Source organism: Cheilinus undulatus, linkage group 21 (assembly GCF_018320785.1).
Source record: "Cheilinus undulatus linkage group 21, ASM1832078v1, whole genome shotgun sequence".
Lineage (NCBI taxonomy): Eukaryota > Metazoa > Chordata > Actinopteri > Labriformes > Labridae > Cheilinus > Cheilinus undulatus.
The window spans coordinates 33,884,658-33,899,907 of record NC_054885.1 but is presented as its reverse complement, the minus strand read 5'-3'; the positions used below and the strand labels follow the sequence as shown (position 1 = coordinate 33,899,907).

The following is a 15,250-nucleotide window of genomic DNA, read 5'->3' as shown; positions in this document are numbered from 1 at the left end:
AGAGGTTATTTAGAGATTAGAGTTTCAATTGTTTTTGTTTACAAAAATAAATAAAGTAATCAGAATAACTACTACATGACTCAAACTTATTCTATTTAACTTAGTACTGCCAACATTGTTGTAAAAACAAAATCACATTTCTACTTAAAATGATGTATTAACTGTTTCACTTAAATAAACTGTCAATAAATAAATGAAGTTACATATTAACTTGACTGTATTAGTCACAACAAAAACTGGAGTCAAAACAGTTTAACTTCAGTGGGATTAAAAACATATGAATCATACAGATTTAAAACAATTCCTATTCAACTGTAGCAGCTTTATCAGAGACATAAACCAAACACTAGCATGGCAATAAAACCCAAATATCAAATACAAGGCACTCTTGTTATCATAGTGCAATTTCTAAAGTGCAACTGGAGCTGCTACATCACGTTTTCCTCCCTCACTTTTATTTCTTTAGCCACTATAGCTTTAAAATGAAGTGAAGGTTCTTGTTTAGGTACACCAGAATCTCAATGACCTGCTTTACATGCTCTGCTGTGTGAGACTCATGAAACTGGATATTTGTTGACCAAAACCCAAATTCTCCACTGTTGAGATGGGGTAGTAGTCCAAAGCAAAGAATTCGACCACTTTTCTGTTATCTTTTTGCCTTATCCCTCTCGAGGGTACTTGTCTGTTCTCTTAAAGTCTGGAGGTTGTTGCTTCGGTGACATATTTCGCTGTGTGTTTAGCTGACGTAAATGATCGGTTGGGCTGATCGGATCAAATTGCCTATCTGCAATCAATTAAAAATACTTACATCGGCTCCAATTCGATACATACGATCGGGATCGGGAAAACCCTGATGAAAACATCAACACCAACAAAGTGCTCTTTTTCACCGCAGACAGACTTATGGAGTCACACACTCAAATCCCAGCAGAGATGACTGCCATCGACACTTGTGAACAGTTTGCCTCCCCACCATCAGACAAAATATCAATATCAACAATAAATGCACCTTGCCCCTAGTTACCACAAAACCATGTCATCAATGCCACCATGTCCCACTTTGACCTAACCTTGCAAAGCAGATGGATATGCCCATTTCCTTATTTTTCACTGGTGAATCCATCTTGCTAAGTTGCCGTCTGAACCGTTTGGGCCCGGTTAGAAAGTGACAGGACCAATCAGTGACGAGGGGCAGTACTCTCTGGCGCGGCAGAGTCGTGACGTATGCAAGCAGCAACAAGAGGCGCAATTATGGCGGAAGAGATTAGTGTGGATACCCGACCCTGACCCCTACGCTGGGGCGTGTAGACGCCGACCCACACGCTGGGGTCTACGCTGGACCGTGCACTAGCAGACGCCGACCCATACTCGCCCCAGCGTATGGGTCTACGCTATTAAAACCCGACCGGTTCGGTTTAGGCGTTTAAATCCGACTGGTTAGGTTTAGGCATTAAAACCCGACTGGTTAGGTTTAGGGTCAGCCTGTCAGCAAGTAGATAGAGCTGAAATTTCGTCGCGGGTAATATACGTCACGCCCCAGCGTAGAGGTTTGCCCGAGGGCTGCATCCAGGTGCCTCTTGAATAAACTGCCATATGGCGGAGTCTACAGGTGCGTATTTGCGCAGACACTTTTGGCTTCATGCCGTCCACACAGCGACGCAAACACTAACGCCACTCACAGACAGACAAACACAAGCTAACGTGTTGGTGGTGCAGAGGAGAAAAGGATTCAACCCAAAGCTGAACTTTTCTCCTGCTTTAAAGCTCCTCTCTGACGCATACGTGCGTCAGTGCTGTCTGTATGAATAACCGCTCTCTCTCTTTCCTCCCTCTCTCCTCAGCAGCTGCAGACTGTTAAATGATCGTTTTATTAACATTCTACTTCTCTATTTTATCACAACGACAAAGACTGATTAAACATCAGTTTTGAGCTCATTATCAAAACATTTGATAGGTGACACATTCCAGGAAATATTATAGATTTACTCTATATTGATAATAAGCCAATTAAAAAATTATAAAATCTCTTACACCCTTATAGCTGATCAGCAGGGCTGTGAGAAACAGAGGCAGACAGGAGCCAGGCATAGAAAACTTCTACAGGAGTAAAAAAAAAGACTTCAGCTGAAAAGAGTAAAGCTGTAAATTTCTTTTTAAAACCATTTTATTATAGTAATGAGAGTTAAAACAGCTCATTACATCTTTCCCACAAGGTAACTTAATGTTACACATTCAAACAATCTATTATTTTAATAGATATCTATAATTTTTTGTAAAATTAAATGGATGTCTATTTTTATGTAAACAAGGTTCCTTTAAAGAATGAAGCTGGCCAAAATGATCTACAATGAGACCAGGAAAGAGTTGATCTCCTATAATGGACTTATTATAAAATGAATTAAACCCTGATGTTTCTAACAGTCTGACATATTTCATATAATGTGCTGGTAAATTTGTGCAGGTAGAAGTCCTTTAGGAGACCTTACTCTGAAAGGTTGATAAATAAGGGAACAGAGCAAGAGTTTTTTCTCACCTGAGACGTTCTAGATTTCTGTCTTTTTATATGAAACTACAAACTTTGTTAATGTCTGCTTTCACCTGAGGACAAATGCTTTTAATTTAGAATCACAGTTTACTTTTACATTTCAAAGGATTGTAAATCATTAAAATGTAAACCTTGATTTAAAAAAAAAAAGGATTTCCAGACATCAAAATTGTGGCTAGCTAAAACTGAGAGTGGCTTGTGAAGGACTGAATAGTGAAAATCATGACTTGAACAGTGATTTTAAATCTTTATTGTTATAGTCACTTGATTTAACTTGTCAATGATATCTGAGTTTGGAGAGGTGATGCCAATGGCGCTGCCATGTGGACGTAGCATACGTGTCAGATGTCGCCCACGGTTGATGAAGTAGTTGCTCAGTGTAGTCCAATGTCTGCTCAGGAGTTTTGAAAATCAGAGGGAACATTGATCCCATCCTTACTAAATTTTTCAGTAATGTTAATGTTTGTGAACTGTTTAGCCCCTCAGCTCCCACAGATTATCAACTGCTCCCTTTAGTCCGCTATTTTCCTCCATCACTAAAAACAGCCAAAGTCAAAACCCTTCTCAAAAAACAGACCCATTTCTCAGTAAAATACCTGAAAAAATCAGTTTACTTAAAGTTCATCAACTACTTAACATCAAATAACCTATTAGACACTTACCAATCTGGCTTTCGCCCCTACCATAGCACTGAAACAGCCTTAATCAAAGTAATAAATGACCTGCACTTTAACACAGACTCCAACAAATGATCTGTTCTACTTCTTCTTGGTGCAGAAATCCAAGAAATCTCAAAGAGTTCACATACTTTTCTAGTGACTGTACATGGTTCTGATGGTTTGTGAGTTCTGTAGAAGAAATGTCAATTAGCACAACAGGATTTGTGCTTCACATAGATTTACTTCAGCATACAGCAAACTCACAATGCTACCAGCTTGCTTTCGAGGTGGTGCAGTCACTAGGTCCTGTAAAACATTTTTATTAGCACCACATCTCTGACTTTCTATTCATTTTGGACTAAATAAGAGTATATCTCCACAAATTTGACATGATACCTCAAGCCTTCAGGAGTCCAGTGACAGCATCTCCTCATCTGCAGAGGTACACTCCACAGCTGCATGTGCCTTCCCCCTGCCATATACATACATGGGTCAAGAGAACTCGTATTCACATTTGAAAAGACATGCCAAGCCTGTTATTTCAATAAAATGTACAGTAGTAACTGGTGGCTCCAAAAGCACAACTGTGTCCCCAGACACTGCAAGAAAATTCAGAGTCAGACAGTTTAATATTGTCAAATGTGTTTAATCTGCAGTGGAACTGCATTATGTACCTGGTAAGAAGCTGCAACTTTCAGTTGCAATGACTGAGTCCGTCACCGTCCCTCCCTGGATCCCCTCCATCACTGGCCTCCCATTTTTTAAATCAATGGGCAGCTCCTCTGCTGGGGTTAGGTTCTGGCTATTTTGTTTTCACCTGTTGTCAGGTCCTTTTCTGGCCAGACAAGTTTGTTCTTCATGAAGGATGATGGATGAAACAGAACACAACATGGGAAAAATTGATTCAACAGATAGCCTAACACCGACACAGAGTAGATAATTTCCTTGAACTTAATTATACTCTATATAACCTGAGTAACATGCACGTCTATGGGCCACATACAGCAAAAAACACAACTATTGATTAGTGGACTTGAAAAGTCATCAGCCCCGCACCCTTAAACTGTAATTATGACAGTTCCTGTGGAGTACAGTTTATTAATTGTACATGTTTTGGCTACTTACACATTAAGCCAGGCCGTTATTGTCTGCCAGGCTTTTTCGCTCTCCTTTTTAGCAGTACTGGTGTTTCCTTTTTCATATTATATCTTTCATTTCTTCTTATTGCTGAAGAAGCAACTCTTGTTCAGCAGGTGTGAAGAACGACGCGCGTCCGTGTTCCATTTTTCCATCAGTGATTCTGTGATCGATCTCATGGTCTTCTTAAGAATGCTGTGAACACACATTTATCCCAGCGATCCACACCTGGCTTGACTAAACCGCATCTTTTCTTCCTGGCTCGGCAAACGTGCAACCAATTAATCCAAGAAAGTGCCGATAAGGCTTGGTCAAGCTGCGCCTGCTCATTTATCCTGGATGTCTTCATCCTACTTTTGTGCAATACCCCCCTGGTCACTAAAGAGTTGGGTTAAAGACAGGTAATTTTAATTATTCTCAAAAGAGCCTGAGCATTCAGCTCTGGGCCCCCCTAATGACTTGTGGGGCCCTATGCATTTACATAGTCCACAAATAGCAAGTAACGGCTCTGCGTCAAAGTTTTATCAACTCCTTTCCCTCGTCGATCTCATCCACAGTCAGTGATACTGCACCTGCTGAGAGTCACATGATTTCTAATTTCTCAAGATTTCTTTTCTGGATTAATGTTTCTTTATGGCACGACAAAAAGTGGCAAAACAAAGAAGGAAAGACAGGAGCTAAAGCTGAATGTTCCTGGCTTATCCTTCATCTTTATGTTGTCTTAAAAGCTAAAATCAAACTGTTTAATACTCAGACTGACAGCACAGTGCGCTGCACTTACTGACTCTCTATCTGCGGAAATAAATAATGATGCTTATTGTAAAAATGAGAGAATTTTTCTACATTGAAGTCAAATACCAGCCTTCTGATGACTGATTTATGGGTCTTTGGGATAGCAGAAAATTAAGGCAACTATATTTTTGGAGTGGCCGATAAGAATTGTGTGCTTTACTAGCACCAATAAATGAATGTGACTCGTTAGTTGTATATTTTGGGGGACAGCTGACGTATAACGGCAGCAGGCGAACAGTCAGTGAGGCGTCTACCTATATATAATGTCTATGGGCTGGCTGGCTGGACGTTGGCATCACTGCCATGTTGCCAGAGGCAAGTCTGCTATGTCATTCAATACAGTAGACAAGGTTTGTGCAAGTTGTCTGTATAAAAAAGCTCAAACGACGAGATTGCATGGACTTTAATGAATCATTTATAACAAAATATCCATGTTAAAATAATAACTGACAGTGAAACATAAAAGCAGAATCTACTTTCTTGTATTTTCTCAGTAAAAATGAAAAGATGTACTCCATGAATTAACATAAAATGTCATATATAATAGTTTCATATACGTATAGATACTTATTTTTAATTTATATATTAATCTGATCATTTGAGCTTTCGATAACTTGCACAATGGCCCTTTTGGATTATTGCCCTTTTCACGTGTATACAAAGTACTTCCGGTTCAGCATTTATTGTGTCGGTCCACTTCCGCCAAAATTGACTGTCTGTATGACAAACTATTTACGAATTATTTATATATACTTACATTTTCTTATCAGTTATTATTTTTATATGAATCATTTATTAAATGATGCACGAAGAAAACAACAGAGAAGACGTTCAGTTCAAGGGGCTTCCGGTATAAGAAGACGAGACATGGTGGCATTCGTCCAACTTCCGGTGTGGAGGTCCTCCGATGCATGCAGGTCCCTCTCAGCCTGTTAAGTTGGGATTTACCTTTCAGATCAGATAACAGAAATTTCAGGATGAGAAGCAAAGGGAGGAAAGATCTGTGCATAATTGTATCTTGGCAACACATTGTGTAATCCTTTTAATGTTTTTTTTTCAAGCCAAACTCCAGTAATAAAAATTAATATGACAGTCACAAGGCTTGGTACCAGATGGCTATGTCATGAGTCAGTACCAGCTGAAATGAAGCTTAAGTTTAAAAAAAAAATTTCTAAACCTCACCTAAAGGGCGTGGGACATTCTTCTCAGGTACAGGAATCCTTTTGCGTCATCTTTGAGGCATGACTTGTTTAACCACAAAGGGAAAAACAAATTTTAAGTATCATTTCCCACAATGCCTTGCTGTTTCTGGTAATCCTTACTAAACTCAGTCTGTTGTTTTAAATACTTCATTTGCTCCCTGAATTCATGATTGCTGAGGTCATCAGCATGTGCCCATAGGCAGTTTTACTGTAAATATTAGTACCATGAGGCAAAGGTGCACCAAGGAGAAAAGGTGTGCATCAATTGTAAGGTATACAGTAACTAAGACGAGCATTTAAAATGTTAATAAGGTGCTCAGAGTGCATAAAACAGCATCAAAGAGTTTAAAAGTACAAAACATCCATAGGAAGAACCCCTGGATCTCCTAGTGAGCTAAAACCTCCCAAAAAGCTCCAATATGTATTCATATTACAGCAAAAATAATAAAGATATCAAATCCATAAAAAACATACTTTCTGGCAGAAGAACAAACATTACAGTTGTTGTGCCCATACACTGCGCTATGTTCACTTGTGAACCCCTGCTCCGGAGCAATGACCACATCTAAATATTCAATTTTGAACCAGCCCCATCCTCAAATGCAGTAATGACTCAACAAGCAAAATTAGAGTATAAAAAAAAAATAGAATTTAATGTGCAAGTTATCAACTTCACTTTAACGCCCTTGAAAAAGTCTTTATACACGAGAGATTTGCAGCCGACTTTCAACCTTGTAATTTGACCACATAATCACGAGAATAAAAAACCCTTCTGTGTTCAGGTGTCACAGTGAACGCCCTTTGGAACCGTCCGCTCTTACCGAGTCAGCACAATAACCCTGATTGACAAAAGCGAAGCAATCTAGCAGCATTAATGGAATCAAGCACATTTAGCATAGTCATTTTAAAGATCTGTACTCATGCAGCACAGTGAGATCTTTTTTTAAAAAGGCACATAGGCCGTGTTAATTGATTAAACATTAATGATCCAAACTCTGAATCAGTCTGTACAAAAATATACATACAGCATCTGCACAGTGAACAGGCTCACTGAGAAATACAACATTGCACGATAAAACTACTCAACAACATCCAGACACGTTTCCCACAATAGAGGCCGAATATTTCAGCGACAAACTGTTTTTGGACATGCTGTTAAAAAATACAAAAAAATTGTCTTTTCTCAGCCCCGCTACATAATTTTCAGACTTCCTGGAGGCAGAGGCAGACTTGTGGACGGTTCTGTTGGGGGACATCATCTCCCAGGTGAGCAGAAGGCACTAAAGAGAGTGCAGCTGCTCCACCTGGCAGTGGATCCCAGGCACTGCAGGCCTGGTCCTCACCAGCTCAGAGAGCAGCAGCTGACCCCCACATGGTGTCCACCTTCAAAGGCAATGCCCCCGTCTGTGCTGGGTCCACCTGTCTCTGCTTCAGCTCACACTGGTTCTTGTTCCAGAGCTGAAGGAAGTGGCAGTGTGTGCATTTCTGACTGATTGGATTCTCTGTGCCTGAGAGGATCTGATTCAGAGGCAGACGTGGGTTTCACTGCGTGACCATGCGAGTTCATATGTGTGGGCAGAGTTAACTCTGCTGGCTCCACCGTCTGAACAGGTAAATCTGAAGATACAGGCTCATCTGGTGAGGGTGAGGGCGATGGTCCATTAGTTATCGTGTCAGAGACCTGCAGGGGCTGTAGAGCATGCTCAGGTCCCTGTGGTTGTGATGTTTGCGTTGGCACCTGTTGAATGCAGGGCTCAGTTTGTCTTTGCGTGTATTCAGCCTGTGTTTTTGCCATCTGGGTGGAGTAGTAAGGCAGGAATGGCCTCTCTGATGCACATGTCCGCATGGCCAGGTAGGTGTGCATGAGCAGGTGAGGGAATCGGGAGGTGAAGTAGGAGACGAAATCATCAGGGATGGAGCCCAGAGTCTCTTGTACCTCTGCAGGCAGCTCTCTGTAATGGTGTTTCTGCAGAAAGACAGGGAAATATCAAATCAAACTTCAAAATTCTTTCAGGCCATGTTTATATGACAATTTTAGGACATTTTGTTGCAATTTGACTGTTTCCCACAACATTTCAGAGACTTAATGCACACATGCCAAATACCAACCTAGCATGTCTACTACAATGTTTTTGTCACTTTTGCAGCTCCATATGCATGGAAGAGCTCAGCAGAAGAATGTGGGACTCTTTTGAAAACAAAACTGTTCACTCCTTAGCAGATCATTTTCCTGTTAGTATGCCCTTTAACAACAAACATGAAAATATCGTCCTACCTTGTTTCTCATTGCACGTAGCAGGTCTCGGACAGATCCACCTTTATAGGAGCGGAATTTCCGTAGATCTGCCAAAGAAAGGAGGATATAACTCAATGCATTTACCGCAGAATAAATCCTTGATCATTGTCCATTATGACACCAATATTCAGGAACACCTGGAATGATCGAGCTGCTTTTTTATTCAGTTTCACACTGCTTCTAAAGAGCTAATGCTGACACTAGTCAGTGAACACAGAAATAAAAAAGATAATCTATCCATAGAACAGGGAAAATGTAAAAATGATCAACTCACACAACTATACTGCCACTCTTTTAGCATGAATGTTACACATCAGTCCATTTTCTATACTGCTTATCCCATTGGGGGTTGCAGGGGCTGGAGCCTATCCAAACTGCCATTGGGCGAAAGGCGGGGTAAACCCTGGATTGGTCGCCAGTCAAATGAGACAGAGACAGACAACCAGGCACGCTCAGATCCACAGGTGTGGATAGGTGTAGGTGTGGATCTGAGTGATCAGTCAACCTAACAAGCATGTTTTTGGTGGAGGGAGGAAGCCTGAGTACCCAGAGAGAACCCACGCATGCACAGGGAGAACATGCAAACTCTGCACAGAAAGGCCTTGACCAGGAAGTGGACCAGGCGGACCAGGAACCTTCTTGCTATGAGGCAACAGCGCTAACCCCTGCACCGCCGTGCAGCCACATATTTTTTTACAGTATTTCTTAAAAAATCTGACTTTTATTACCATCATTCACTATTATGATAAGCCAGGTAAATTAATGACAAACCTTATAAATTTCATTTGAGAGGAGTAACAGACTAAATTTACCACTTCCTGCTACTTTAGTGGCAGCGTGATCTCACATTTAATGCAAAGACACATCATGCCTGCCAGAGCCTTTAAGCTCTATTGAGAAATGTAAATCCTAGTTATTAAAGTGCACAAGCAAAAAAATGCATCAGCAATACGATCAAGTAGTTCATCATATATTATCTTGAAATGAAAATATTGTTTTGTTTCTTTAGGTATAGACTCAAACATGTATCAGAGATTTTATACATTTGTATTTCAGGTTAATACGTGCATGAACTGTAGTAGGCGAACCGTTACCATAGATAAGAACTCCATTGTTGTTGTACATACTCTTCATTAGTGTGCAGTAATGAAGTGGCCTAGCTTCTACATCTACATGTAAAATCTACAACTACAGATCTGGTTTTTAAAGATAGAAAACTTCATCCTCAGTGTCATACCTGTCTGCAGAGGCACTGTGATATGCTCCCTCCAGTCACCCTTGACTACAGCCCTCCCTCCTCTCTCCAGCTGTCTCACGATTGGTCCGTCCAGCGGCTCCTTTTCTATTCTGTCACTCACATCCTGCAAGTAGACACAAAAAAACTTAAGTACATTTTTATTCATATGACAGAAATAAACTCATTTAGACAAATCTAGTGCACTGTAATGTTAAATAAGGAAATACAGACCATAAGTACAAACCTTTAGTATATAAAAACATGATCTACATCAGCCTCAAAAAGTGATCCACATAATTAAAAAAGACATGCATGTGAAAAAGGCAACCTGGAAGAACTGCAGCTCCTTCTCCAGGCTCCAGAAGAAAGGATGTTTGAGAACGCTCTCAGCTGAAGGCCTCTTCTGTGGCTCCATGCTCAACATCTGCTCTATTAGATCCCTGGCTACAATGTCTCCTAATTTACAGCACAAAAACATACAGGTTTAGGCAACGGTCTCTTCTAAATGAAAAGTTAGTACATACAAGCATCATCAGAGAGTAAAAAGCTTAGATTTATTCCTCACCATGTTTGTCAGTCTGCAGGTGATCCAGGTTGTGTGATCCTAGCAGGATGTTCGCTTGCCTCTGCAGAGATTTGCCATATGGGTGGCTTCCCTGAGACACCACGTAGTAGAAAACACAACCAGCAGAGAAGATGTCAACAGCACACGTCTGTACAGGGAGAGAGAGGGACAGAAAGCAGGTCAGAGTGGTATAAAATTAACACACATCTGCTTTTTAGTTTGTTATTTTCATCTCTGATAAAGCCCACAGACCCAAACAGCAGACCAGATATGCTGAGGTGGAATAACATGCAGCTGGTAGTTGAAGACTGCATTGCAAAATAGTGACAAACACAGCAGCTGCAGCTTCTAGGTGAAAATAAAACGCTTCAAAAATGTTCATCATAGCACGCATTTTTACCTAAAACTCACTAACTTAATGCTGAGAATCTGCACCCCTCTGTAATAATCATTCTAGTATAAAGACAACTGTGTCTGGAAGGTCCAGTCACTAGTCAATCAGTATTCCTGGCTACCATTACACCATAAACACAAAAGAACACTCCAAGCAACTCAGAGAAAAGGTCAATGAAAATTATAAGTCGTAAGTAAGGAGATGGATACCATCCACCAGAGTTCAGTTAAATCCACCATAAAGACATGGAAGGACTATGGCACATGTGTAAATCTGCCTAGATCAGGCCATCTTCACAAAATGAATGACCACGCAAGAAGGAGACTAGTGAGAGAGAACACCAAGACACCTATGACTACTCTGAAGGAGTTACAAGCTTCAGCAGCTGAGATGGTAGAGACTCTGCAGACAACAACTGTTCTTCACCAGTCAAAGCTTTATGGGAGAGTAGGAAAGAGAAAGACACTGTTGAAGAAAACTCAGATTCAATCTGGACTAGAGTTCAACAAAAGGCATGTGGGAGACTCCGTGATCAAGTGGGAGAAAGTTCTTTGCTCTGATGAGACCAAAATGGAGCGTTTTGGTCATCAGACACCAAACACTGCACATCACCACAAACACACCATCCCCACTGCGAAGCATGTTGGTGGTAGCATCATGCTGTGGGGATGCTTCTCAGCAGCTTGTAAAGGTAGAGGGTAAAATAAATGCAGCAAAATATACGAACATCCTGGAGGACAATATTATTCAGGCTACAATAGAGGGAGAAGATTTATCCTTCAGCAAGAAAATGACCTGCAGCAAACAGCAAAAGCTGCACAGAAATAATTTAAAGACAATAAGGTGAATGTTTTGGAGTGGCCGAGTCAAAGCCCAGACCTCGATTAAATAGAGAATTTGTGGATGGACTTAAAAAGGACTGTTCATGCCTGATCCCTGTGCAACCATAGAGCTAAAGTAGTTTTGCAAAGAAGAATAGAGAAAAATTGCAGTGTCCAGGTGAGCAAACCTGATTCATTTTATTTAACTGATATTACTTTGTAGAAGAGTTTTTTTGCATTTTTTGGTCAAAAAGCTAAATCACATTGACCATGATTGATTTATAAAATCAATGAAAGTGTAAAACATCCAAGGGCAGAATACTTTCTATAGGTACTGTATCTACAGCTTTAATAATCAAATCTTGTCACCACCTCTTGTAGCATGAATCACCAACTGTGTTGTTTTGAATTAACAATGTCGTTATTATTGCAATACCTACCGCCACCTGGTGGTATAGAAGAGTAGTTTATTAGGTGTTAAATTTATCTGCCATTACAGCGCAAGCACAGCTGCTTAACAAAGGCAGTATTACATGTTAATTCTTTGCAGCAAATGATTGGAATTTGATCATTTACCATGGCACACTTGATGATCTCTCACAGCACACTAATGTCCCACAGCAGTGGTTGAAAATCGTGGCTCTGGGAGACCCAAAAAACAGCTCTTTCTTACTTACATAGTGATGTGACTCATTCTACATTTTACAGTATCAGACTTCTGCAAACTGTGATTGAACATCTTATCCAGTTATATAATTTTGTGTTTCTTTTCTGCAAACCAACCCCTACGACATTGCTGCTGCTCTACTGTTTACTCACTGGGTTATCTTTGCAGTCCTCACTAAGAACCTCAGGGGCGATCCAGCCTTCTGTGCCCGGCACGCCGGACCTCCTGCTGAAACTGTGGCGCCCCACTGCCAGCTTCTTACACAAGCCGAAGTCTGAGATCATAGCCCGGACTCGACCGTGGGCGTTGGGCATGGAAACCAGGATGTTGTGAGGTTTCAGGTCTCTGTGAACTGAAGGAAAAGGATGATGGTGAGAAGAGAAAACAAGGGGTCACAGACATCTTTGGTATCATAACTGCTGACAAAAGTGATAGGATACCTACCAATGTTCAGAGAGTGAAGGTGGGCCAGTCCCGACATAGTCTGCTGAAGAAGCATCACCGGCTCCAGTCCATGGCGGTCAAAATCCTTCTTCTCCACGTACTAGAGAGAGTAAAATTACAGTGAGTGTAGTCCAGTATCAATGACAGAGTGCCTCATTTTTACAGAGTTGAAATGATGTTTAGTCCTTCTACTTTTTTAACTCCTTCAGTGGCTCATTACCTCCTGAAGCGAGGCAGCACACAGCTCGATGGCGATGTACTGAAACTGACGATCCCTCTCGGTGCAGAAATAACGGATAACATTTGGGTGCTCATCTGACTCCCTCAGCAGCTGCACCTCTCGGTCTGCAAAGCTGAAGCACTCTGGGAGAATCCTCTTCACAGCCACGGGACGGTTGTCAAACTGACCCCTTATTGAGAGAAAATGAGAGTGCAATGATGTTATTTTTGCAAATTAGACAGGTGTTGTCCTGAATGACTGCGCTACTCTGTTTCAGACTTACTTGTACACAATCGTGCCCTCAGCTCCATGACCCAGGACCTCTTTGGGTCGGAAAGTTATGTTGCCCACTCTGACAACAATGGAGTCCTCTTCTGTTCAGACAAAATTTCAGACATCTGTTACAACTGCTAATAAATGTCAAAGAAGGTAGCACCAACAATGTTTTTATTGCCTTTATGGCGCTTTCTAAGTCCCACCTCCATCTTCATGCTCATTTGCAGAGCTTCCCAGCTCAGACACAGACAGGTTGGAGTGGTTGGAGGCGCGGGGCGTGACGTTGGGGCTGCTGTGGTCTGAGCACTCAGAGCGAGTACGGGCCACCTCCAGGTAGTCGCTGTCAGGGGCCAAACCCAGGCCGAGGTCTGCAGTGGGGAAAGGCTGCTGTCTCTGCAGCAGCTCCAGCCTCTCCTCCATCTGTCTCTGAAACTCCTGGTGCTGCAGCTGCTGCTGCTTGTGAACACTCTGTAGAGAGGCAAGACTCATGTAAGACTCTCTGAAACATAAAACTATCATTTAAATGTCAAAAACAACTATAACACTCCTCAAATTTTACCTAGATTTAAAAAAAGGGTTTATGCAAATGGTTACAATTTCCACCCCTACTTTATCCATGATTTTTCAGCAAGGCTTGTGATTCCTCCAAGAAGTTTTGAGTAGCTGATGTGAGAATGTAGCAGGTTTATCATTGAAGCATAGTGTTACAGTGTTGGTAAAGTTGTGGGCCAGAGAGAGGGGCTGGATAGTTTTTGGACTTAAGCCTCCAAATACAGACCATATTTGGGTCAGAGTGGAAATTTGTTCAAAGTTCAGAAGCAATACATTTGCATGACCGATACAGGCACTGACACAGATGTCACAGGACTGATACAGCTGCAAGTGTGACGGCAGTTTTGGAATACCATACACCACCCCCTAAGGGACAGTTAACAAAAAAGCCAATAGGCAGCAGCAGATGCTAAACTACATAATCCTGTGCATGCTTCAGATCAAAACAAACTAGTATGGATGAGAAAGTCTGTCCACTGCCAGCTAAGCAGCAGCTAAGATTGGTTCAGGTGTCTTTAGACAGCAGAAAGTTTAGAGTTGGATAAGAGTAGGGATGAGTACCTAAGTCCGGTACCAGTGTGGGACTGGTGCCAACACCTCCGATATCCTCTGAGCTGAACAGGGATTTGGTGCTTCTTTTCAGTACCTTACCACCCCAATGTGAACCCTGCCACTCCAAATGAGAGGCACAGAACACCTAAAAATACTGATTCAGGCACCGGTATTGGAGAAAACCCAAACGATACCCAAGATATGAGTTATGCAATACGCACACTTTTTAAATACAAGGCAACAGCCTGATTTGTAGCTAGCTACAACTTCTAGGATTGCTACACCAGGCCTGTGTGAGCCGTCACATCCACGACTGCAGTAAAGTCAAAATTTCTATCAACTTCTAAAGGGGGTCAGAAGACCACACACAGCACTTTTATGCTTTATTAGTAAAAAACGTAACAGCATAGCTAATAATGAAGGCCTCGGGCTGCTGCTTACACAACATAAGTAATGCTGATTAATCCTCGCTCTTTGGTTCATTACTGAAGCTGCAGTACCCACATGAATGCAGATGCAAACAGACAATCATGCAAAATACAAACAGTAAAACCAGAATCTTGTGTTGCATCAAATACAAAAGACAGATGAACAACATGGAGGGCCCTTTCAAGCATAAAAGATAAAATCTAATTGCACTTATCAATAGCCAAGGTATTGTAAAGAAGTGAAATTGTAGGAACCTTAAAACTATATATTTAGTGTTGGTGCTGCTGTATTCTGTGCATGACACGTCTATTATCCAAAATCATGTATGGCATTATCTTGGCATTTGTACTGGTGAAATACCCAGCCCTGACCCCCACAATTTAACCACTTCATCCTTCAGTCAGAGCATTTGTGCAAAGTTTGGAGAAAATCCTTCGCAGCATTCTTTAGGCATATGGCATT

The 15,250-nt window shown here is 41.3% G+C and overlaps 1 protein-coding gene across 1 annotated transcript in view; it reads right to left on the bottom strand.

The window, feature by feature from the left end:
- Window positions 1-6,885: 6,885 nt before the first annotated feature.
- Window positions 6,886-15,250, bottom strand: part of LOC121503359 (serine/threonine-protein kinase/endoribonuclease IRE1-like) — a 37,530-nt gene continuing 29,165 nt past the window's right edge. Inside the window, exons 13-22 of the mRNA XM_041777704.1 lie at window positions 13,459-13,723; window positions 13,263-13,353; window positions 12,980-13,169; window positions 12,760-12,859; window positions 12,468-12,667; window positions 10,434-10,581; window positions 10,197-10,324; window positions 9,869-9,992; window positions 8,611-8,678; window positions 6,886-8,301 (exon numbers count right to left, since the gene is read on the bottom strand). Coding sequence (XP_041633638.1) covers window positions 7,771-8,301; window positions 8,611-8,678; window positions 9,869-9,992; window positions 10,197-10,324; window positions 10,434-10,581; window positions 12,468-12,667; window positions 12,760-12,859; window positions 12,980-13,169; window positions 13,263-13,353; window positions 13,459-13,723 — 1,845 coding nt within the window. The 3' untranslated portion in view covers window positions 6,886-7,770. The remainder of the gene's footprint in view (window positions 8,302-8,610; window positions 8,679-9,868; window positions 9,993-10,196; window positions 10,325-10,433; window positions 10,582-12,467; window positions 12,668-12,759; window positions 12,860-12,979; window positions 13,170-13,262; window positions 13,354-13,458; window positions 13,724-15,250) is intronic.